The sequence below is a fragment of the Ochotona princeps genome, chromosome 21, assembly GCF_030435755.1.
Source record: "Ochotona princeps isolate mOchPri1 chromosome 21, mOchPri1.hap1, whole genome shotgun sequence".
NCBI lineage: Eukaryota > Metazoa > Chordata > Mammalia > Lagomorpha > Ochotonidae > Ochotona > Ochotona princeps.
Genome location: NC_080852.1, coordinates 23693286 through 23718850, shown reverse-complemented (window position 1 = coordinate 23718850; position 25565 = coordinate 23693286). Strand labels below are relative to the sequence as shown.

Sequence of the window (25565 nt, the reverse complement as noted above, 5' to 3'; positions counted from 1 at the left end):
ATGCAAGGGACAGTGACTGTTGGCAACTACGTGGCAAGAGCAATAGCAAGACTCGCCTTACTCGAACCAGGTCTCCGTGAAGAGCTGGCAAAGTTTTCTCTTTGCTCATGTCCTGGGTTACATTTTGGTTTTTCTCTTTAGCTGAGTCAGCCAGGGCTACAGCTCAGACACAGCATGGAGTTACTGTTGAACCCGGACCCCATCCCTGCCAACAAGACAGCACAGCCTGAACAGAGGGAGGGTTTTGTCACTGAGCAGCAGCTCACGCCACAGTCCACCCAGCCATCAGCTCACGATGCACAGTGTTTTCTGTAGGGAGGCAGACTGGGGAGGGAACATTTTCCCTAATCCCAAGTGGCAACCAAAGGTGGGCAGAAGCCATGCTCCTTCCCTCGTTGGCTTGCAGCTCACTTCATTTTTGTGAAAACATGGGGTAATACTGGCTCTTTCTCCTCAAGGTAGATTTTGAACATCACTATCTCTTAGAAAAGGCACGTGATAACTCAGAGCCAAAATTCATGTCCTCCTCTAGCCCTGAGGACTGCACAGGTCCTACAGGAACCTCAGATTGCAGGAAGGATTACAAGGCTTCTTGCAGAGCTGAGCATGGTCTTCGAGCCCATTGCTGACTGACACATGCCATGCGGTGATTGAGGCGCTGTGGGAGCTGTGCACTCTCTGTAGCATGCACGTAAATAGTGAGGGGGTGCCTGTGCCTCTGCACACAACTCTAGATCTTCTAACTCTTGGGGGGCAACTTGGGACAAATGGGAGGGTCGTCTAAAGCCATGGGGAGGAAACAGAGTGGTCGAATTGAGGCTTTTTAAAGGTTGTGTTTCCAGACTAGCATCATAAGTTGTATTTGTAGTCAGCATCAGCAGAGTGCAAGCCGGGTTGTGTTTTATCAACACCTAGGGGACCCCGAGGGCCCAGGGAGTAATGTGTGCTTCCCTCACAGCCGGCGCTGGCGTCGCTGGAACCGCTTTAGTCGCAGGAGGTGCAGGGCCGCCGTGAAGTCTGTCACGTTCTACTGGCTGGTGATTGTCCTGGTGTTCCTCAACACCTTGACCATTTCCTCCGAGCACTACAATCAACCGGACTGGTTGACGCAGATCCAAGGTATGACCAGAGGCCGTGTCCCTGGGGTTCAGTTCTGCCTAATGGACGTGCAGGGGCACATTGGGCCATTTCTGTCTAGCACTCGCTCAGAAGGTTCTGGGACCATCCAGTCCCAAGCCAGTGCTGAAGAATTGGGGTGCAGCAACTCCTGGGATTAACCAAGGCCATGCTTCTCATGTCACGTCCAGGAACCTTCTCACTATTCCCTGGTTGGAAGCCTTATTGGGGCCAGGGGCTCTGCAGCTTCTGCTTTGCATGCCTCAGCAGCAGGGTACAAGAGAGCTGGCCTCAGCCTGCTGGGGCTTGCGTAAGTGTGAGCCCATAAGAATCCACCCTTGATTGCTCTTTGAATCAACCCATTGACTGAAAATGAAAAAAAAAAAAAGAATAAAAATAAATATGCAAAAAAAAAAAAAAAAGAATCCACTCTTACCTCAAGCCCGGTCTCCTTCCCCTTCTCCAGCCTACATTGTGGTATTTCTTCCTGTTAGAAATGGCATGATGGGTAACAGCAGAGTATCGTAAGCATGAGCTGATGGGTGTGTGTGTGTGAGAGAGAGAACATGTGTGTTGTAAGGTTTTGTGTGTGTTTACTAAAAGAAGACATACATGCATGTCAAAAACATGAAAATTGGTGGCGTTTAGGACAAGAATGTTGCAGAGGCCAAGGAATGGAAGCCACCCTTCCCTATTTCATGTCTGAGGAAACTGAGGCCCAGCAATTGAGGACTGACCACTCCAGGGTCATGCCTCTGGCTGGTCACAGAAGCACAGTGTCCAGCAGAGACAGGCAAGGCCATCAGCAGCAATGCCCCGTTGCTGACATGGGGACAGGAGCAGAGAGGGCCCTGGGGCTGCGGTGTGTGCTGAGCTTGGTGGGGAGAAGAGGACTGGGAATGTTCCTGGTGCCGAGATGCCCAGTACGAGCACCCTTTGTCTTTGCAGATATTGCCAACAAGGTCCTCCTGGCCCTGTTCACCTGCGAGATGCTAGTGAAGATGTACAGCCTGGGCCTGCAGGCGTATTTTGTGTCTCTCTTCAACCGGTTTGACTGCTTTGTGGTGTGTGGTGGGATTACGGAGACCATCTTAGTGGAGCTGGAGATCATGTCTCCCCTGGGCATCTCTGTGTTCCGTTGTGTGCGCCTCTTAAGGATCTTCAAAGTGACCAGGTAAGCAAGCCTGCATCCCGCAGTAGGTGACCTCCTTGCGGCAGGCGGCAACGGTCGTGCTCCGAGCCGGCGGCCATCTGCTCTGTCCCACTGCCCCCTCTCCCTTGCAGGCACTGGACTTCCCTGAGCAACTTAGTGGCATCCTTGTTAAACTCCATGAAGTCCATCGCTTCACTGTTGCTTCTGCTTTTCCTCTTCATCATCATCTTCTCCTTGCTTGGAATGCAGCTGTTCGGTGGCAAGTTTAACTTTGACGAGACGCAGACCAAGCGGAGCACCTTCGACAACTTCCCCCAGGCACTCCTGACAGTGTTCCAGGTGCGTGCTCCCTTCTCTCTATCCAGCAGGTGCGCCCTGGGGAGGAGCAGTTGTGACTCCTGGAGATCTTGCCTGCTTGTCGCTGAGTGAGGCACGAAGAGCCTGTTTTTAGGAATAACCTCTGTTCTTGTATGTTCTGCATCACTGCTTTGTTGGACATCCTCCCCCAGGTATCTGTGTGATGTGATGCAATGTTGCTTTTTTAAGAGACCAGTAATGGTGTTGAAGAATAGGAAACCAAAAGACTTGTTTGGTATTGTGAGGCTTCTGGGCTGCGTTCTCACAGCAGGCGGATTTGTAATCCTGGGCAACAATAGACGATGGAAGGAAGTGAGTTCAGAAGAAGCCTGGATGGTTAGGTGTGGAGTTGGAGGCATTCAGGTGATGAGAGATGAAGTGGCCTCCTTTTCCCACCTGTCCTCTTAGCTGTGATGGTTCCTGAGGACATGGCCTGAGAAGGGCAGGGATGACTCTGGCACTCAGAGCTGATCTGCATTCTCTACCTTCTCCTGCTCCAAGCTGAAATCTCCCAGCCCCCCCACCTGATCAATTCTGAGTGCAGTCACTGCCTCAGACAGCACCTGACAACTAAGCTGAAAGGGCCCACCTGCCCTCGCTGCCCCTCATGTCCGAACTGGCCTGCAAGCCCTGCCAGAGAGGCAGGGAGGTGACACGGAAAGGACAGTGCACAGGCCCACGGTGGCTGTTTCTCCATATCCGGGTTGGTGACCTCGGTCAGGTCATCTGCTCTTCCCTAAAGCAGCACAGGAACTGAGCTGTGAGGTTCTTTATGACTTGCTTGGTGCTGCTGCTTTGGGCCTGGTGTTGCTTTTTGGGATTATGCTGAAGTTTGGACCCCTGGTCAATCACTGTTTTTTCAGGTTTTCTTTCGGAGAAACCTGCATCTCTTTTTGCTTTGGGATGCATGCAGCCCCTCACTTCCTGTTCTACAGAGTGACTGCCATGCTGTTGGCTGACCGTTATTAGATAAACACTCATTGTTAGGAAGCAGCCCACCTGGGGGCACATTCACACAGCCGGCAGCTCATCCTCCAAGCTGCTGGGCAACCCTTGATTTTGTCACGGACAATATCCCCCAGAAGCCTTCCTCCTTGGTCCCATGATGGCTGTCACTAGTCCCTGACTGGGGAACATGTGGCTGTGTGCAGTCTTGTCTCCCAGAACTGGAGCTGAACACACACATCTGGGGCAGACTGATAAGACCCATGCCCAGAAGCGGAGTGACAAGGGCAGGGGCGCAAGCGTGTCTTGCACTGTGCCGCCTCAGCCAGGGTGCTCCCGGAGTGCAATAGTTACCTTCCACCAGTCCCCGTGACTGGTGAGTGGCTAGACCTTGCACTGCTGCTCGATGGGTACAAGCAGTATCTCATTGTCCTCTGCTCAGTACTGAAGCTGAGTATCTTTTCATATGACCAACAGCCTTTTATTCCTCTTCGGTGAATTATTTTATCTTTGAAAATCACTTGCTCATTTTTTTCTGTGTGATGGTGAGTCACAAAAGTTTGCTTTTTCAAAATATGTAATCCAGATAAGAGATAAAGGCTCTCTCTTCTTCCTCATGACCTGCCCCCTCTCCCCACCCCGCGACCACCACCCCAACCAGATAGCTTGCTCAAAGATTTCTGTCAGTTGTTATCTGATTCTGTCTCATGGTAGATTAAATTCCCAAGCATCAATAGAAATGTTAAAAATCTGAACTTGCACGTGGTTGAGTAGTCCCTGCTCTTCAGGTCGTTTGTAAACTTATGTGCAGTGGTTACAACTCTCCACTTGCAGAGCTGTAGATAAAAAACCTCCAATTCCACGGTTGACTGTGCGGAATGCCATGTGGCAATTACCAAGAGTGAGATGAGCTGGCTGACACAGGGTCTCCAGGGTGTGTTGCTGCCTGGGAGAGAAAGAAAAACTTCTGCACTCTGCTACCATTTGTGTCTGAAAAACCAGAGGAGGCACTGACTGTTTTCTCTGGGTGATGTGTGTGTGTCTGACCCACAGAGACCCCAGGGAGGGAACGGAAGCTGGCTGAGGGTGGGCTCCAAAGGTACACCCATCTCCCAGATCAAGTCCCCTTGTTTTCACTGGACTTGCTAACAGCTCTGTTTGTGTCATTAAAAATGGTGTTTTGAAAATTCTCCGGGATGACAGATGGATCTGTTGAGTGCAAAGCGGACTGCGCAAAGCAGCCCAAACCAGAGTTAAGCAGCCTCCAAGATCTCGGGAGAGCAGCTGTGCACAGTGGACCCACCTGCTGGCCAGCTGGCTGATGGCGGCTCTGGCGTCTTAGATTCTGACAGGGGAAGACTGGAACGCCGTGATGTATGACGGCATCATGGCGTACGGCGGCCCGTCCTCCTCGGGAATGATCGTCTGCATCTACTTCATCATCCTTTTCATCTGCGGCAACTGTATCCTTCACGCCCACCGGGGCTTTTGGGCCACCGGCAGCTTCTCGTTTTGTCTGTCTCCCTCTGAGACCTCTCAAGTGACGGAGGTGGTGGTGACGGGACGTGAATGCCCTTTCCCTCTTACTCAGTCTCTGCTTCACTTTCACATTGTTGCGTGCCCTTGTTGTGTCAGTGAAGACTGCCAGGCCTGTGGGCAGGAATGCCAGCCACCTAGTGAGACGTCACGTGTACAGGCACCCACATGTGTCTGCATCCCATGCAGGTGCCAGGGGACAGCTAAGGGCCCGGTCAGTTGGTCCTCCTTGTCCTGATTCTGTGTTTTCTTCAGACCCGTTGGGTCCCCCGGTACAGGCCACCTTCAGTGGATTGACCTGAACCTCGTTTTACCGAGAGGACCTAAGTTTCGGGGCGTCAGATGTCCACTGTCTAGCTGCCATAGTGCGCTGTGTGACTCTTCACAGACCGTTTCATTCGCTTTCCTTGTAAGAGATACTCTGTCTAGCTCTGGACGTCTAAAAAAGCCCTCAGACCTTCCCGATTCTGCAGACGGATCGTATCTGTTTCTCTTCCACTCCTCCATACCTAGTGCATAACAGCACATGAAGACCTCCTCAGTAAGTGCTAAGCCAGTGAGCAGTTGTACCACTCCTTGGCCTTTTTGTTTTTCTTTTTTAAAGATTTGTTTATTTGAAAGAGTTACAGAGAAGAAGAGACAGAGAGAGGTTTCATCTGCTGATTGACTTCCCAGACAGAACAGCCAGGCCTAGGCCAGGCCAAAATCAGTTGCTTCATCCAGGTCTCCCACTTAGATACAGGGATCCAAGGACTTGAGCCATCCTCTGCTGTTTTCCCAGGCCATTAGCAGGAAACTGGATTGGAAATGGAGCAGCCAAATCTTGAACTGGCACCCATACAATTGCACACTGAGTTTTCTCAGCCACACCTGTCATTACCTGAGATGCTTACAGAATTGTTTGTGTTCTGTCTCCTGCCACTAGAATCAACACTCCAGTCTGTTTTTGCCTCTCATGTGCCCCAAGCCCATGGTGGGGGCTTGTCATAGATGCCCGGTAGATTTTTTGATGTGACTTCTACAGCATGTCACTGTTCGAGGGCATCTAGGTAACACCTCTAAGGCAGGTGCTAGGCTGTTTTTTTTCTGGACAGAAATTTTTGTATCCTTTCCTTCACTTGAAAGAGTGTGGTGGTGTTGCAAGGTTGGCCCATCGAGAGAGGGCGATTCTGTATAGTCTCTCGGCCCTAATTCCCATGTAAGCGTCATTCCGTGCTCAGCAGAGGGGAAGTGCTCATATGGCCAGGGCTGCCCCAGGATACATTGCTTTCTCAAGCTCACCACAGCTCCAGCTGAATAACAGGTTAGGCCATCAAAGGTCGTTAGAAAGCCGTGATGTGCTTTACTTGTGTTCTGTCTCTTTAAATTCTTGAATAAAGTTAGTCGTGAAGATCTCAGCAGCAGTACTTGGTTAGGTTGTGTTGGTTTATGTGGTCAGAACCCACCTGAGATTTCAGATACACAGGATACAGGGGCAGTGCCCCATGGCTCCTGTCCTAGTTTGGCCTAGACTTGATTGGGTGCCAGAAATAGAGCTACATTCATTGTAGAAGAGGTATGGCAGCGGGTGGAGGGGAAGGAGGAGGGTAGAAACATCTCAGAAATCTCCATGATCACTAGTGTGTAAGAAAGGCATCTTCTAACTTGGGAACCTGGTTCAGAATACTTGACAGAGATTCCAGGAAACCACATATAAGGATACTTAAAGCATTCATGGAACATGCTTCTTATGAAACAAACAAAACCCTATATGCATGGATTTCCAGCTGTTACACCAAAGTAAACGTTAAAATTCCATTTTGTCCATAAGCTTTTGGAAAGTACCCTCACAGACATCATTATAGCAAGAGCTGGAAAAACCTGATACGTTGTTTCATCATCAAAATTTTTACTGTACACAGGAAGCAAGTTCAACTGAATAATGGGAAGATCCAGTCAGTGGTCGAAGTTCCAGTCAGTGGTACTCTTTGGAAGACGAAGTATAGCCCGCTGGGTCAGGGAGCCAGTCACACTATAATCAGTTGGTGTTTGTTGGGTGACGGAATGAATGAACTCCCCACAGGCTCTGAATGCCATTTCACAGGAGAAGGCCTCAGGGCAGGCGTTCGGTCCCGTCGTGACGATGCCTGTTGGGATGCCCACGTCTCTGAGTTCTAGTCCTGATTCCACTCCTGCATCCTCTGGGATTTAGTGGGTGATAGTTCAAGGAGTCGGGTTCTTGCCATTCATGTGAGAGACCCAGGTAAAGTTCCCAGCTCCTGACTTTGGCCTGACTCAACCACTGATCACGCGGGCATTTAGGGAGTGAGCCAATGGATGGGAACTCTGTCTTAAATAGATAAAAGCATTTTGAAGAAGGAGGTAGCCTCGTGCTGCCAAGTGCAATGGGCGCATTCTCAGAGTGATGCACAGCCCTTGAAGGAATCCTGCCTTGGAAGCCCTCAGCTGGATAGATGTGTTTGTGTTGTTTTAAAGAAATAAAACAGAGTACTTTTCAAATTATGTCACATTTATGTCACTTTATACAGTAGGTCTCAGAGGTATAGATCCACAGGTGTGAAGATCCACACCCACAGATGGCAACACTTGCAGGTTTTCATAGGTTTCATTGAGTATTAGCTTTATTTCTTCCCAGACTGTCTTCTGGAGATTTCTAGTTTCATTAAGAAAAACAAAAATGGGCTGGAGCAGCGGCATGAAGGCTAATCTTCCTCCTATAATGTTGGTATCCCATATGAGTGTCAATTCTTGTTCTGGCTGCTCCACTTCCCATCCAACTTCCTGCTTATGGCCTGGGAAAGCAGCAAAGGGTGGCCTAACTTCTCAGGCCCCTAAACTGACATGGAAGTCATGAAAGAAATTCCTGGTTCCTGGCTTCAGACTAGCCCAGCTCTGGCCATAGTGTCCATTTGGGGAATGAACCAGTGGATGGAAAATCTCTGACCCTTCTCTCTCTCTCTCTCTCTCTCTCTCTCTCCAACTTTGAAGTAAGATATAAAAATCTCTTAAGAAAAAAACAACTAATGAACAAATAAACAGGGCTGTGACCCTCTGGTACTGTCACATGAACCTAGCAGTAAGAACAGCTTGCCTCCCTGAATGCCGAGGATGTGACATGGCCATTGGGACCAGGTGTGCCTGGAAGGTATTGTCCCTTGGAGTCAGCATTTGGTCTAGCAGTTCAGATGCCCCCTGAGTAACCCACATCTCTTACCCATGTGCCTGGGCCCTAACTCTGCTGCCAATCCAGCTTCCCACTGCTGCACACCCTGGAAGGCAACAAGTTGTAGCTTAGGGCATTCGGTCTCTGCCACCCAGGCGGGAGCCTGAGTTGAGTCCCAGCTGCTGGTTTCTGCCTGGCAGTACCATGACTGCTGTAGGCAGCTGGGGAGGAAACCAGCAAATGGAAGATCTCTGACCATCTTGCTTTTTTCTGTCTTGGCATTTTGATTGGACGTTGATAAAAACTTTTTAAAGAGATGCGTTATGCCCTTAAATATTTCAAAATAGACATTCTACTGAACGTCTTCTTGGCCATTGCTGTAGACAACTTGGCTGATGCCGAAAGTCTGAACACCGCTCAGAAAGAAGAAGCTGAGGAAAAAGAAAGGAAGAAGATTGCCAGGTAACCCCATTTCCACCTGAGCTGCTGCCTGCTCAGGGACTGTGTGCAGGGGAGGCCTGGCCAACCCGATTAGATCCCGATGCACCGTGGATTCAGAATCCCAAGGACCGTCCTTAGACACAGTCACGTGGCTGTTTTGTGACCTATGTCGCTGTTTTCTCTTCCATCCAGGAAAGAGAGCCTAGAAAATAAAAAGAACAACAAACCGGAAGTCAACCAGATAGCCAACAGTGAGAACAAGGTATGTCTTCTAAAATACAGCTAACCCTGGTGTTGAAAAAGGTGGAGTGGGCAGTTCCAAAAATGTACTGTTTATGCTGGGAAAGGGGCTGTGTGCCACACCTGTGAATTTTTGGGTAAAGAGCAGGACACCCTGTGCACAGCTGGCTTCGTGGGGTACTGGTCTTCAAACAGGCTGTTAGTTGACTGTGAAACCAGGCAGCTGGTGTGATGCACACTAATTGATTTGACACTTGCTTTTTTCTTTCCTGGAATTGTGTGGTCAGATTCCACTGGGGTCAGGACTGTGTTGACATCTCGAGTGCATTTTAAAATCTGAAGTTGTGAGCAAGTGTCTCCTGCCAGGCTCCAAGGTGGCCTGGGTGGACTCAGGGCCATATCTGTCAAACTCCGTCTCATTGATGACAGCTCTGCATGCTCCATTTCTCTGCTGGTTTGTTGAATTGATACATCGGGATTGATGAATGAGGAAAACTTCTTCTGTCCCTGTCTCCATGGCACTCACAGCCCAGCGGAAAGACAGGTGTCTGAATATGGTGGGCACATGACCCATATGACTACCCTGGCATGGGAACAGAGCCATGCATGGTTCCAAGGACCCACAGCTGGGGCAGAGCTACACCCATTGGCTTTGTCTGCCCTCTGGCCTTCTATCTCAAACAGAATCACTGTCTCTCTCTCTTTAAGATTTATTTATTTTTATTGGAAAGTCAGGTATACAGAGAGGAGGAGAGACAAAGAGAAAGGTCTTCTGTCCAATGATTCACTCCCCAAGCAGCCACAATGGCCAGAGCTGTGCCAATCCGAAGCCGGGAGCTTCCTCCAGGTCTCCCACATGAGTGCAGAGTCCCAAAGCTTTGGGCCGTCCTTAACTGCTTTCTCAGGGCACAGAGAATTGGATGAGAAGTGGGGCTGCTGGGATACGAACCAGCGGCCATGTCAGATCCCAGCGCATGCAAGGCGAGGACTTTAGCCACTAGGCTACCACACCAGGCCCAGAATCAACGTCTCTTCCTCCCCCCCTCCACATTCCCATGTGCTTTATGGAGGAGTTCCACAGTCTGTGCTAAACTTGGGGCTGACTGTGCCCTGTGTGCTGTCTGGAGCGTGCTCAGGTCAGAGCCTCCCTTCCTCCTGACTTCTCTGTCATCCTAGGTCACCATTGATGACTACCGGGAAGAGGATGAAGACAAGGACCCCTACCCACCCTGTGATGTGCCAGGTATGCTGATAGACGCCTGAGACAGGTCCTGAGCTCATGAGCCAGGTGGCTGTGCCACTGCCCTGTGGTCAGCTGACCCTAGGCCTGGCCCAGCTAAGGTCGCGCTGGGTGGCTGAGGCCACCAAAGCCAAGGGCACATTTGCCTGTGAACCGGTTGGCTGCGACCTATGTGTGCCAACTTCCAGATGGGGAAGAGGAACATGTGGGTGGGTTGGACGGCCCATGAGAGCTAGCCCTCACCTGATGTGTTCACAGTTAACACTTGTCTTTGTGGTGATGTAGGTGGCAGCCTGGCAACTGGAGGCTGTGCCCTGTGTGACTTCAGTTCCCACATGTGGGTTCTAAGGCTGAGTTAAGGAAGTTATGTGGCATCTGGCCTGCTGCTGGGAGGATGCAGCGTGAATCTCACTGCTGCCACCTGTTACCTGGTCACATCTGTTCCTGGTACAGGCCTCATTGCTGCCACTAAGCAAACTCCTGAGATAGCAAATGTCTCAGCACACCCTCCACCCCACCACACCCACCCCTATATACCCAAACACAATCCCCACATGCTCCCCACCCCCACGCCCCCACCACCCCCACACACCCCCACACACTCCCCATACCCCCACCACACCCACCCACCCACCTCCACATCTCCCCACCCCCACATACTCCCTACACCCACACCACACACACACAGACACACACACACACACAACCCCCACATACTCCCCACACCCCCCAACACCTATCACACACATCACACGCAGCCTGGATTCTGAAGGAACAGGGTTAGAGAGGACTCTGGTTCAGCAGGAGCAGATAGCCAAATTTTCTGAAGAGTTGGAGAATAGTAATTCAAATGCATATGTAATCTGCTTCTTGCCTACAAAAAAAAAATGTGTTTCATTTATAGTAGGGGAAGAGGAAGAGGAGGAGGAAGAGGATGAACCTGAAGTTCCCGCAGGTCCCCGTCCTCGCAGAATCTCTGAGTTGAACATGAAGGAGAAAATTGCCCCCATCCCCGAAGGGAGCGCTTTCTTCATTCTCAGCAAGACCAACCCGTAAATACCGCCTTCCTGTTCCCAGTGTGGTGCCCCTGCACATGATCTGAGGGGTGGGTTGGGCTCAGGGAAAGTGGCTTCCAGCACCTTCTGAGCCTGAGGTTCCCAGGAGCACCCATGTCGCTCCTGTTCCATCGTCACCGTTGCCCTCGGTTCCTCTCTTGTGGACCTTTTCCTTTCTGAGAGAGTGAGGCCAGTCCTGAGAGGTGCCACGTTCTGACTGTCACAGCAGTGGCAATGGAGAAGTGTCGTGCTCACTGGGATGTTCAGTTGAAGCCTACGGCCTTGCTGTTACGGAGCTCGGTCCTCCTTGGGACCCTTTGGCAATGAGTGGGTTCCCTGCCAGGCCGCACTGTGGTGTGAGGATTCTGTGACCAACGGTCTCTTTGGCAAACTTACATCCTGAGATCGCATATTTAGTTGATGCTTTTTCCCAGTTGAATTTTATGGTGATCAAGCAATATTGCACTGTGGTATTTTATAGGTTGTAAGCATTCATTTCAGCCCTGTGATACTCGGCTTAAAATAGCATTTCTCATGTTAAAATGATAAGGTGCAAACCAGGAGCGTGGCAGTGACTCACAAGTCCTGGAGGAGGAAGGAGCCTATTTAAGAGTGGGGATTCTAGGTTTTAAATCATCGGGGATTATGTGAAATGCCAGGGGCACATAAATGACTATAGGGGAGGGTTTTAGACCTGCTGCCATGGTGCTTGGCTGTTTAATGGGTGTGTAATGCAAATCATGGGGCCTCAAAAGACTCAGGTAGGAGCAAGGTACGCCAGAGTTCTTTGAGATGCGAGGGTTTGGTGCGAGCTTATCTGTGGTTGGGCGTCCTTTAAAAGGATGTTAAGTGGGGCCCGGCGGCGTGGCCTAGCGGCTAAAGTCCTCTCCTTCAATGCCCCGGGATCCCATATGGATGCCGGTTCTAATCCCGGCAGCTCCACTTCCCATCCAGCTCCCTGCTTGTGACCTGGGAAAGCAGTGGAGGATGGCCCAATGCCTTGAGACACTGCACCCGCATGGGAGACCTGGAAGAGGTTCCAGGTTCCCGGCTTCGGATTGGCGCACACCGGCCGTTTTGGCTCACTTGGGGAGTGGATCATTGGACGGAGAATATTCCTCTCTGTCTCTCCTCCTCTCTGTATGTCTGACTTTGTAATAAAATAAATAAATCTTTTTAAAAAAAAAAGAAAAAGCTTTCTCAGTTTAAAAAAAAAAAAAAAGGATGTTAAGTGGATCCTGCCAACACCTGTGACTGCCACGCATGTTTGGTCAAAAGGATGGATGACTGTCCCCCAAAGCCGTGGGCACCCTGACCCTCTCGTTGAAAGGTCTCCCCTGGACTCAGCAGCTCACAGCTTGTAGGCCATGCAGGATTCTCAAGAGCCAACAGTAAGTGGCCTTCGAGTGTCATGAGGGATCCCCTTCATTCAAAGTTGACTCTGGTTTTGAAAGTGAAATATATATATATATATTTTTTAAAAAAAAAAAAAACTTATCCATACTCTGTAGGTCAAAAGATATTTACCTTCTCTAGTCTAGCATGGAGGTAAGGGCTGCAAGGTCCTAACTAACTCATGGCAAAGCAAGGGCAGAGGGGTGAGTAGAGCTGTGGTCAGAACTCAGGCCTGAGCTGTCAGGCCCGGCCACCTGGCTTCCTGCCCCCGGCCGTAGCACATAATGAGAACTCAGCCACATCATGCTATCCTTGCACATTAGCAAATGATGATGAAAATTTCACTTCGTTTTCTTTCTTTTTTTTTTTTCTCTTTTCACAAGGGTTTTATTTATTTGAATGACACTCACTGAGAGAATGGATCCTCTGGTCACTTCCTAAATACTGGCGATAACCAGGACTGGACCAGGCCAAAGCCAGAAGCCTGTAATTCCATCTGGGTCACCCACCTGGGTGTTGGGGCTCAAGGACTTGGGCCATTTTCCACTGCTTTCTCAGGCACATTGGCAAAGAACTGGGTAGGAAGTGGGGTACCCAGGACATGAACTGGGATGCTGGCATCACAGGTCGGCAGCTTAATGCAATGTGCTATAATGCCCCTCACTTCCTTCTGAGAACTGCTTGTGGTGGGCAACTATCAAATGAAAACAACCTTTATGACAAAATCTCCATACAACAGAAGCAAACCTCTTCTGTTTGTGCTGCAGGCCGTGATTTTTTTTTTTTTTTTAGATTTATTCATTTTATTACAGCCAGATATATACAGAGGAGAGACAGAGAGGAAGATCTTCCGTCCGATGATTCACTCCCCAAGTGAGCCGCAACGGGCCGATGCGCGCCGATCCGAAGCCAGGAACCTGGAACCTCTTCCGGGTCTCCCACGCGGGTGCAGTGTCCCAAGGCATTGGGCCGTCCTCAACTGCTTTCCCAGGCCACAAGCAGGGAGCTGGATGGGAAGTGGAGCTGCCGGGATTAGAACCGGCGCCCATATGGGATCCCGGGGCTTTCAAGGCGAGGACTTTAGCCGCTAGGCCACGCCGCCGGGCCCCAGGCCGTGATTTTAATACAGCACATCCCCTCCCTCCTGCAGTACAAAGAGAGGCTCTATCTCATTTTTTGTGTGTTAAAATGAAAACTTCAGATGCATTAAATTGCTTTTGAGGAATTGAATAGACTTACTAAATGTTTTTGTTTTCATCTGCTTAAAAGGTGGTGAGAGAACGAGGTCTTACACCTACTGGTTTATTACCCTACATGCTTGCTACAGCCAGGACTGTGCAAACCAAAGCCCTTCACTCTGTCTGGGTCTCCCATGCAGACGGCAGGGCCGGGGCATTTTACCCATTGTCTGCCTCCTGGAGTGTGTCAGTAGGAAGCTGGATGAGAATCAGACCAGGGCTTGAACTGGTGTGACATGCAGGCATCCCAAGCAGGCAGTTCAATAGCTATGTCACAGTGCCTGCCCCAGCACATTAAGGAATTTAATTGAGCAAAGAAAGATGCAGGGGTTAGACAGCCCTCAGCACCAGAGGAGGTTCAGGGTTCCACTTCTCAATGTGGATGGGCAGCATTTATGGGCAGGAAATACATGCGAGAAAGAGGAAAAGCCGGACCTGGGACTCGCTGGGCGTTAGCCTTAACCTGGGCCTAATCTTGTCAGTGAGACATGCGAGGTCTGCTGGCCCTTGGCGGTCTCTCATAAGGGCATCCCAAGTTTGTTGTGGAGTCAGCTCACCTGCTGAGTTAGAGTGTATTTCCTTACATGGACACTGTGGCCACAGAGGCAGGCTCTGACAGCGTCCAGCACATCAGTGATGAGTGTGATGTTGCTCGGCTCTTGATTTCAGCTTCCTTTCTAAGGACAGGGAAGATGAGCAGCTGGACTTGGCTTTGTGGTAGACACTTCAGACAGAGTTGGGTTGAAAATCCATCCCTGGGCCTTAGCACAGCAGAAAAGAAGGTTATTCCCTGTCCGAAAGGAACTGAGGCCTCAGTTTTCCCATCTGTAGTAGGGCGGTATGCCCACTTCTGTGCTGTTCCCAGCCCAGAGCTCCAGAGGCTGCCTGTTGGAGGAGGGGGTCACTCTGGTGTGCTGGGTGGGGAGCATGAAGGAGGAGAAGACCCTGCGTGATCTGTCACAGCAGCAGCCCCCACTCCTAAGGACCTCAGGGTGAACAGGTGCTGTTGGTAGCTGTGCCCGTGCTTTGGCTTTCCCCCGCAGGATCCGTGTGGGCTGCCACAAACTCATCAACCACCACATCTTCACCAACCTCATCCTTGTCTTCATCATGTTGAGTAGCGCTGCCCTGGCTGCCGAGGACCCCATCCGTAGCCACTCCTTCCGGAACACGGTGAGACTCCGGGGGGCGGGAGGATGGGGGGGCAGATGAGATGACCATCCCAGGGGCCCAGGAGGCTGCGGTGGGAGCAGGTGTCTGGCACAGCTGGAAGTGCTTTGTCTGTAGGCTGCGTGTGCCCGAGTGCCTCTGCTTTGTCTACACTGGTCATCATGGACTCCGCCATCCCAGCTCTGACTCAGATCCTCTCCAGTAACCTCCAGTGTCGGGGAAGGACCTGATTGCCCTCTAGATTCTTTGCTGTTGACAGTTTGGCTCCCTTGCTGGTCAGAATCAGCTTCACACCTAGTTAGTTGTTGCAAATGGAAGCGTAAAAGTAAGGAAAAGGTAAACTTGAAAGTGGGCGTGCCACACACCCTTGGAGTACCAAGGGTTGACGGGTAAGATTGCTATCTTGGGCAGACTTAACAACAAGCTGCCCAGCTGCAGTACAGTCACACACTGCTTTGTGACTCATTCTGAGAAAGACGTCCTCGCACGAGCATCCAAGCGCACTGAGATAGCACCACGCAAAGTCGTTCTTGGGGACCGCCATGACACCCGTGGGCTGCAATGGGCCCTGCCATGCTGGTGCCATGCACGACTGCACAAACGAGGGAGGCGCTGGGCGAAGAGGGGGAGCTGCTGTGGTGGGTGGTGGTTATACTTAGGCAATTGAGGTTAACGGAGAGTCTCATTTTTTATTGTTGACTAGCCTGATGGTCTTAAAGACCACATTTTCTGACTGCATCTGTGTTGGAGAGGAGCTTGAACCTGGATGAGTCTGTGCCCCAGCAGCCCCACCACACATAGCATCCCCATGGGAGGCCCGCTAGCTGCCAACGCTGAGACCTCTGCCACGCATTTGTGCGTTCCCATCAAGATGCTTCCTGGGAGCCAGGACAGCCAGTGTGCGTCCAAGGCCTTGCCTTGTTCTTGCTCTTTTCCACAGATAAAATTGTTAGAGGTTTGAGGATGAAGACAGGTGCATGGGTCCATGTTCCCCTGGATGTGTTGGGAGTGCCAAGTCTGCCTGCTGTTTTTCTCTATTTCTCTGCATCTCTCAGGTTAATTAGCTGGAAGATGAAGCACACTTCCTCCCATAGTGTGTGTTGGTGGTGCTTGGGGTCAGTTGGCCCCGCGGATGAGGTCTTTTGTCAGGGAGCTACAGGGCTGACTCTGATTATTCGCTGGCAGTGAACACTTTGGTGTCCACAGGTTCCATCATCTGAGTGACAATGTGGGGGAGATGTCTTGGCTAAACAGTGGAAGCAGAAATTAGGAAGGAGTAGCAATGGACAAAGGATTATTTGCTTTGCCAGTTCATGTTCTTTAATATATATTTGAGGGCCCAGCATAGTAGCATACCAGCTAAAGTTTTCGCCTTGCACCGCTGGGATCCCATACGGGTGTCAATTCTAATCCCAGCAGCCCTGCTTCCCATCCAGCTCCCTGCTTGTGGCATGGGAAAGCAGTTGAAGACAGTCCAAAGCCTTGGGACCCTGCACCCATGTGGAAGACCTGGAAGAGGCTCCTGGCTCCTGGCTTCAGATTGGCTCAGTTCCAGCCATTGCATTCACTTGGGGAGTGAATCATCGGACGGGAAGATCTTCCTCTCTGTATCTCCTCCTCTCTGTATATCTGACTTTCCACCAAAAACAAAAATAAATCTTAAAAATATTTATATATATGCAAAAGAGAGAGAGATGTTACAGAGAGAGAGAGATGGAGAGAGATCCTCCCATCTTATGGCTCACTTCCCAGACAGCAGCAACAACTGGGACTGAGCCAGGTCAGAGCCAGGAGCTTCTTCCAGATGCCAGGGACCCAAACACTTGGGCTGCTTTTCCCACAGTGTTAAAAGGGAGCTGGATCGAAGCAGAGCGGCAGAGACACAAACAGGCACCCACGCGGGATGCTGGTGTCCCAGGTGTTGGCTTTATGTGTTACATTAAGACGCTGGCCCTTTGTTCTTTATTTTTCGTGTTAATCCCATCTTCACAATTCTGATTCCCTGTTGCTTTCCCCAGAAATGTTACCGTTCTTCGTTGGCAGATAAATGTACAATGTCCATTGCTTTAAAAACACTACAGTATTTTATTTTGTTTTGGCTATAGGTGAATTTTTAGTGAAAAATCAAGGGAAATGGAATGAGGAGCTTAAGAATACAGATCAGCTCCTGAGTACCAGGGGCTGGGCCATAGGAACTGCATGTGCAGTGCCTTTCCTGGCCAGCAGGTGCCTTGCACATGAATGTCGCTCCGTGACCTGGGAGAGAATAAGGGACTGTCCACTGTCTGCCCAAGGACCACAGTCACACAGTAGTGTTCTAGCAAAGTTCATCTATTTAGAAACAAACGAATCAGAAAATAAGTACCCTTGAAGGGAGAGCTTCCTCTGAGGGAGAGCTGGGCTTGCAACCGAGGTCCTGGTTGTGACAGTACTGTGGCTGTCCCCTGAGGTTACTCCCACGCTGAAACCTCATGGCCAGCAGGGCTCCTTGCCCAACAGCAGCGCCTCCATCCTGCGCCCAGCATTCAGCTCTGCTCAGCACAGGGGGCAGCCCTGGGTGGGCTCCCCAGTCCTTCCCTTCATTTCCTTCAAAACCCCAGAGATATCAGCAGCCAGGGCCATCTCAGCTGCTGATGGGATCTTAGTTACCACTGTTTTAGAGGCTGAGGACCTTGGTGAGCCATTCACAGTGCGCAGTCTTAGGGAGTGGTCAGGCTTGCTGCGGGGGTCCCACTGGCCTCATATCCTCAGCCCAGTGGCTCTGAGGACAAGAAGGTTCCCCACAAGGGACTACTGTCAGGAGTTCATTGAAGAATAGACGGTATTTTCAGAAAGTCTTAACTACGTGGCTAAGACTGGAAATTCATTGTCATGTCTGTCTGTTCTTTGAGTTGGCACAAGGTATCAAGTGTGAGAGGCCGAGCATTAGGCAGGGGTAAGCCCATCAGACAGCCTCTGCTTGTGGCCTGGGAAAGCAGTCGAGGACGGCCCAAAAAACAGCTCAGTTAGCCCAGAAAAACAGCTGGGGGAAGAGATTTCACTGTCTAATCCAACAGGCCGGAGTACTAGGAACACGTGCAAGTTGACAGTGCCCTGGGGTCACCGAGGCCTTTGTTTTTCCAGTGACCTGACACCCCGCTGGAGGGCCGCGTGCTTCCTAAGAATGAGACATGTGCATAAGGTTAAAAAGGCCAAAAAATGCCACAAGTAAATGTTGCTCTCCGATGGAAAAAGTTGATAGGCAACTGGAGAAGGGAGCCTCTGTCTGAGACCAGAGACCATGAAGCCTCAGCAGTAAGTGGCTGGGGAGGCAAGGACGGCCAAGGCCTTGCTGCTGGTCCTCGGCAACAGCTGTGGTTAGGCCGTGGTGGGTCTCAGTGAGTGACTCTGCACCTGGCCTCTGGACAGCAGGGTCCCCCTGGGGGAAGGGGGTCTCTGATGGCACGTGAGGGGCTGGCCCATGGGCGAGTCATGGTCATGTCTACCCGGATGCTGTGTCTCATCTCCACGTGTTGTCCCTTGCAGATACTGGGTTACTTTGACTATGCTTTCACAGCCATCTTTACTGTCGAAATCCTACTCAAGGTAATGTCCTTTTCCTTGCTCGTGGCCTGTTGGAAACGCCTGCAGCCCTAACAGTTGCAATCATGTGTTTGCCTTGCAGATGCTAGGTTATGCAGATTATGTCTTCACTGGTACTTTTGCATTTGAGATCATTTTGAAGGTAACAGGTTACCTGGCCGTGTGTTTAGAAACCTGCCCCTCCTGCGTGTGAGACACAGGAAAGCAGCGTGAAGTGCTTTTGATTTTGGATTTTTTTTAACTTTGGTTTTCTGTGATAAAGTTCAATTCTTTTTTGAACCAAAAGCCTTTTTTGTTGTTGTTGTTGAGCATTCCAGCCTGTTTTTGCTGTTTCCTTTTAACCTGTGTTTGCATGTAGGAGGTGCTTTGACTTATGATGATGGTTGGAAATTATATCTTGTTCTTTTAAAAAAAACAATTTCTGGAGAATGTCAGCTGGAAACAGCTCCATCACTGTGTGGGCTTTTCTCCTCCTGGCCGGATGTCCGAGTCAGAGGATAAGTTCTTATGCTGTGGAAGGAAGGTCACCCTTCCTATTTTCCTGACTGCCTTATGCTTTCCATGTCCTAATACAATGACATGCTATTTTCTTGCAAGGGTACTCGCAAGACAACCTGAGTCCATTTGTGTTTCTGTTTGTTCTGTACGTTTAATGGATGGGCTTACATTTATACAAATGAAAGGGACACCCTTCAGACAAGGCTACTAAATGTAGTGCCCATGCATGAACCCATGGCTGCCCTCGCTGCGTGCGGCTTTGTGTACTGCCTGCAGCAGCCATGCCACAGAAAACTCATTCCTGTGTGCCTGCAGATCTGGAGGCCCACGGCAGCGAACGGCAAACTACAAGACCTGGGTCCCTGTGGCTCTGGGCAAGCGTGGCCTGTGAGAACCAACAGAGGAACGGTCCCATGGCAGGGGATGAAAACTTGCAGCCTCCATTTTGTTTAAACTCATTTGGGGTTTGTGTCTCAGGAGAAATGTATTTTAAGTGGAACTTGAGCTCTTGATAACATCTATAAAATGAAACCTCAATTAACCTGATCAGTGGTTCTCTCTCCACCCACCCAATCTTCTTTTTTCCCACCTTTTGTCATTATTCTTCAGTCATGTAAAGCCAACCAACCTCCAACTGCTTAAAATAGCTCCTCTACTGCTGGTTTAGTGCTCCCATCTGGAAGCTGAGGAATATGGCAGATGCTGCTCGTGGAACTCAAGAGCCCAGCCGTGGTGGCTGCCTGGGGTTGGGGCTCCCTAGTATGAGCCCTGGGTACAGAATTCAGGGTTGGGGTTGGAGTGTCTGCTTGCCACTGGCCTCTGCTCCCACCTCAGCTTCCTGTCTTTCACTTGTTTTCTCCTCCAGCCTATAGGCAAGATGTGTCCTGCTTAACTCCTTCTCCTGGTTAATTGAGGTTTTATTTTACTGTCCCTGTTTTTTTTTTTTTTTTCCTAAGGAGGTAAATGAATATGTTTACTCTCTGGCTTCGGAGAAAATGAGATTCAGGGTTATTTAAAAAGGAAAAAAAAAATGATTGTACTTTATAATGCGTGGAGATTTGCCTCAGTGACTTAAATCTCCCAAGTCATTCTTCATTTCGAAGAACATTGTAGCAGACAGAAAATGAGCTAAGCCAAGAAGGATTCAGAAAGTGAGGACTTACCAGGAAGTAGCTGGCATTTGAAATGCCAGGAGTCCTGCCTGAGGGTGCCCTGAAGTTATAGCTCACAGGGACACCTGTACCTTCGCAGCTCTGATACACTCCCCAGCTGCAGCTCTGGGCCACTCTGACCCCCAGCATGGCCCTGGTCACCCCCAAGCATCTGTGTGCTGCCTCCTCTCCCTTGGAGCCTTTGGAGCCTTGGAGGCTGGGTGATGAAACTCCATGCATTTGCCATTGTCGTATAAGAAGAGGGTTGAGAAGTGGCAGTTCCCCAAGACTCAGGGTAATGTTTCCATCTCTGCCTCTCCTCCCCATACTTGTCTGAAATCCCCCCTACACATTTTGTTTTTAATACATCATGAAGTCTATATTTTTGCCTTTTTTTTTTATTTTGGGAGGCTTCCTTATTACATTCCCTTTCTGTCCTCAGTAGAAAACACCCTGGAGCACTTCACACAGGTGCTGCAGGTGTGCAGGGTATGGGACAGGAAAGCTGTGAGACGGACCTAGGTGAGATCCATAGGCACCTGGCCCACACGAGGCTCAGGGCCCATGCGAGAGCCCTTGAATGCTGAAGAACCAGAGGAGAAGTAGGGGACCCATGTGGATACACAATGCTGGCTGCCTTATAAAGAGAGCCCTGTAAGTGCTCCAGGCATGTGCTGTTGCAAGGCCTCACTGCCAGGGCTTGGGCTTCCTTGGCCCAAGAGGCCAGCTTAGCGCTCCATGCCAAGCCGAGTCATCAGAATGCCAATTCCATGATGACACACACAGGCTTGGGAAGGGTGTCCCAAGACAGGCCCGTTGGACGTGCCAGCCATGCACTGGCCATTGAAGTCTGTCAGGGCTGTGGTAAAGTCTGCACTGCTCTCTAGGGAATCATATTTGAGATGAGCTGCCCTTTTCCTGTTCCTATGGGAACCTGTTGTGCACCTGATGCACACCTGTCACTCGGTGCTTACCACCTCGAGAGTTTGTGAAGAGCCCAACATTCCTTTTCCCTGGAAAAGAGACGTACTCACCCACCCTGGATTTTGCTTGCAGATGACGACATTTGGGGCTTTCCTGCACAAAGGGGCCTTCTGCAGGAATTACTTCAATCTGCTGGATATGCTGGTCGTTGGGGTGTCCCTGGTGTCATTTGGAATCCAGTAAGCATTCTCAGGGGGAGGTTGGGGAGGGCATGTGGAGAGTGTGTGTGTGTGCGGCACCTAGGACTTGCAGGTGGCATGGTTATGGAAGGAATTATTGCAGAAACTGTAACAGTTGACGTCACTTTAGTGAGATACTGTTTGGTTGCCTAGGATTGCTCAGTTGGCTTCTGGGCTGCAAAGCCCTGTGCATCTAGTTTTTTTTTTTCTGTGCTGGCTGTTGGACTGGGTCCTTTCCTCTCTGTGCCATTTGCTTTTAGCAGAGAGTGAGAGATGTGTAGATGGGGGAGAGGCCAGTAGCTGGCCCAAGGCCTGGTCCCTCTTGTGCAGGAGGGGCTCAGAGCAGTGACCTTGCACGGCCTCTCCTGCCCAAACAGTGCAGACTTCCCCAGATGTCCAAACGTGCAGCCACTGTGACCTCCTCTGACCTCTAGTACTCCAGCTCGGGAGAGAGCTGAGGCTGAAAGCCAAGGGCCTAGGAGCATTCCATAGCTTTTCAGGGTAACAACAGAGCCGCATGCTGTGCCTGCCTGCCGTTTCCCTGCGTTCTCTAGGGGACAGAACCTCCCAGGGGGAACATCAGGTGGCCTTGCTGTCCCACTGACCTCTGAGCTCCTGTCTGTTCATACTCCTGTGTCATGCCTGTGCACACATACCTGAAGCCAGTGGTCAGTGGAGAGGACCAAGGAGTCCTGCCTGAGGGTGCCCTGAAGTTACAGCTCACAGGAACACCTGTACCTTCGCAGCTCTGATACACTCCCCAGCTGCAGCTCTGGGCCACTCTGACCCCCAGCATGGCCCTGGTCACCCCCAAGCATCTGTGTGCTGCCTCCTCTCCCTTGGAGCCTTTGTGGAGGCTACCCCGTTGCCATCTGTCTAACCCTTACATCTCCTGTGAGACTCGCCAGGCTCTCACTGCTTCCTGGGAGGCCTATCTAGGCTGCCTGCCTCCACCCCTGCCACATTGCCCAAAACTAGCATCCAGAGTACCTGAAGCCCCAAAGCCAAGTTCAGCCTAGCATTCACACTGAATAGAAAGAGCAAAGCCAAAGGGTCAGCTGTGTGTTGTGTGGTGTGTTGTGTGTGTGTATGTAATGTGGGCTGCAGGGAGAAAATAGTTTGTAAGTCTGGGGCAGAGACCAGCTGGGCTCCAGGGGATTCTTGCAAGTTGTGCACTGGTGTGAAAATGAAATGTACAAATGCATTCTGTCCACCCACAAGACACTCGACTTGCTGTCTTACCCCACTTCCTCCTTAGGTCCAGCGCCATCTCCGTGGTGAAGATTCTAAGGGTCTTAAGAGTCCTAAGGCCACTCCGGGCAATCAACAGAGCAAAAGGACTTAAGGTTCTGATTTCCCCTCCTCCAAAGCTGAGCTGGTGCTGGGTGGGACTTGCTGTAGGCACAGGTTCTTCTTGGCTAGGCTGGCTTGGGTTATCTGCTTGCCAAGGGCTCATGGTATTTATAAACAAGTTGTTTCCTTTGCGTTTGGTCATTGATGTTACTTTCTTTATGATCACTGCCCATGGATTACTGTTCCATTGTTAGTAATAGTTTGCAGATCCCATAAAAGGCTGGATAGTTTGATTCTTTAGTGGTTCGGATCCCTGTGGCCCAAGTGCCAGGCAGCTGCTATTCCCAAAGCTATTTTTTTTTATTTTTGAGGATTTATTTGTTTTTGTTAGAAAGTCAGATATAGAGAGAGCAGGAGAGACAGAGAGGAAGATCTTCCATCCGATGATTCACTCCCCAACTGGCTGCAATGGCCAGAGCTGAGCCAGTCCGAAGCCAAGAACCAGGAGCTTCTTCCAGGTCTCCCAATGCTCTGGGCCATCCTCGACTATTTTCCCAGGCCACAAGCAGGGAGCTGGATGAGAAGTGGAGCTACCAGGATTAGAACCAGTGCCCGTATGGGATCTTGACTTGTGCAAGGCAAGGACTTTAGCCACTAGGCTATTGTGCCAGGCCGCAAAGGTGGATTTTTTTTTTTTAATAAGTGGCCCTGATACACTGTGGGGACCTCCCTGTAGACAACTTAGAGAACAAGTGACAAAAGGGACTGCAGAGTTGGAAAATCACATTGAAAAACACAGACCTATAGAAACTCGGGGCAGGTGCTGGCTCATCCCAGCGGCTACCACGATCTGTGCTTTCCCTGCTCTTCCACCCGCAGCACGTCGTCCAGTGTGTCTTTGTGGCCATCAGGACCATCGGCAATATCATGATCGTCACCACCCTCCTCCAGTTCATGTTTGCCTGCATCGGGGTCCAACTGTTCAAGGTAGAAGGGAGCGCCTGCCTGCGTGAAGCCAGGTGTCTGTCTTGGAGAAGCCTGCACTTGACCATCTGTCTGTTTTGTACCCAGGGAAAGTTCTATCGCTGCACAGATGAAGCCAAGAGTAACCCTGAAGAATGCAGGTGAGTGTCCTGAGAAGAGGGGGCGGTGTGTAAGAACAAGTCCACAACTTGAAAGACTCACGTTAGCATCTCGCGGGAGTTTTCAGAATGAAGGATAAGAGGCCTGTGGGGGCAGGTGTTGAGCTGAGTGGTGAAGCAGCATACATCCCACTTCAGGGTAACTGGGTTCAGTTCCAGCTCCCAACTTCGCATCCTGCCAAGGCAGGCTCTGGGAGGCAGCAATTGCGTCTCAAGTGACCTGGCTCCTGGCTTCCCCCCGGAGTCCTGGCTAGCGTTCCTGGGTCCCACCGGCATTTGGGTAGTCAGGTAGCAGGTAGGAGTTCTCTGTGTGTGGTTCTATTTTTCTGCCTTTCAAATAAAAAGAAATGATGGACATACGGAAGGAAGGGAGCACACTTAAAATTACGATCAGCAGGCTTGTTTGCTCTGCTTGGCAGATAATGAATGTGTATTGTTCTGTTTTCTTTGAATTGCAGAAGATCCACCATTTTAACTGTATAACCCAGTGGCATTCAATACAGTCATATTGTATAGTCAGTAACACTTCCATTCATCTAGTTCCAAGACGTTATGCTTTCATCACCCCAGAGAGTGGGGATAATAATGGATTTTGATGCTTGCTGATGATTCCATAAACTGGAGGAGGAAAACCCTTAGCTAGTGATTGTAAAGTGCCCCCAGATTACTCCCCTTGCAGCCAGTGGACGGCGTTCCCTCAGGCCAGTACCTAAAACTCCGCTCGCTGTCCTTGAACAGGCTACCCCGGCTGGCTCATTTTCTAGTTTCCTTTCAACCCTTACTTCTGTTTTCATCCATATGTTGGCTGGATTTCCATTCGCAGAGACAAGGTGGAAGGCATTCCTGGTTTTTGTTCCAAGATGTCCAGGGACTGTGAAGGCAGGCCTGGGGGCCTCTAGCCAAGCTTTCAACTGGGCAGAAGTCTGCATTCCTGTACCCTAGAGATACAGATGAACTCTGGCTGCTGGTACCATGTGTGTTGGTTCAGGATTTTTTTTTTGAAGTGGAAGGTTTGGTCATAGAGCACCAATTGCCCCAGACCATGGCTGTGCACCTCGGAGGTGCTATTGACACAGGCTGCATGGGACATGCATCCCATGCACCCTGCAACCTAACACCACACCAGTGGTCCCTTCCCTCTCCAAGCCTCTACTTTCTTGTGTGTGAAATCAAGATTTCAGATTCGATTCCATGGTTTCCTGCCAACAATGAAGTTCTACCAAAAATACTGTGTACCAGGGCCAGGTGTTTGATGTAGCCTTTGAGATACCCCATTGGGTGGACTGCATGTTGGGGTCTTCTGGTTTGAAGCTGGCTGTTTCTGATCAGGCTTTCTGCTTACTCGTATACTCTGTGACATAGCAGGTAATAGGCCCTAAGCACTTGGGTCCCTGCCACTCACAGGAGACCCAGATTGATTTCCTGGCTTCTGGGCTCCACCTAGCCCAGCTGTAGCTATTGCAGGCATTTTGGGGGATGAAGCATTGGATGGAAAATTATCTGTCATCTATCTATCCACCCACCTACTTCTCTATGTCTCTCTACCTTTCAAATCAAATTTTAAAATTTATAAGAAATCCAGTGTGCCAGAAAGTTTGGAACTTAGTGTGGAGAGATCAGGTTAAATCTGAAGTGGGGCTTGTGCCCAGGTCTGTGTCCCAGAGCTTATGGGAGTCCCTACGGTCGA

General features: G+C 50.3%; 1 protein-coding gene across 7 annotated transcripts in view; it reads left to right on the top strand.

Moving 5' to 3' along the window:
* CACNA1D (calcium voltage-gated channel subunit alpha1 D) overlaps nucleotides 1-25565 on the top strand; it is a 301559-nt gene that overhangs the window by 216889 nt on the left and 59105 nt on the right. For all 7 annotated transcript variants that reach the window (XM_004581552.2, XM_058678997.1, XM_058678996.1 and 4 more), the window contains 14 exons: nucleotides 959-1119; nucleotides 2065-2290; nucleotides 2401-2608; nucleotides 4914-5034; nucleotides 8618-8732; nucleotides 8904-8973; nucleotides 10128-10194; nucleotides 11096-11243; nucleotides 14923-15052; nucleotides 18575-18634; nucleotides 21337-21443; nucleotides 22702-22789; nucleotides 23616-23723; nucleotides 23808-23860. In XM_004581552.2, coding sequence (XP_004581609.2) covers nucleotides 959-1119; nucleotides 2065-2290; nucleotides 2401-2608; nucleotides 4914-5034; nucleotides 8618-8732; nucleotides 8904-8973; nucleotides 10128-10194; nucleotides 11096-11243; nucleotides 14923-15052; nucleotides 18575-18634; nucleotides 21337-21443; nucleotides 22702-22789; nucleotides 23616-23723; nucleotides 23808-23860 — 1662 coding nt within the window. The remainder of the gene's footprint in view (nucleotides 1-958; nucleotides 1120-2064; nucleotides 2291-2400; nucleotides 2609-4913; nucleotides 5035-8617; nucleotides 8733-8903; nucleotides 8974-10127; nucleotides 10195-11095; nucleotides 11244-14922; nucleotides 15053-18574; nucleotides 18635-21336; nucleotides 21444-22701; nucleotides 22790-23615; nucleotides 23724-23807; nucleotides 23861-25565) is intronic.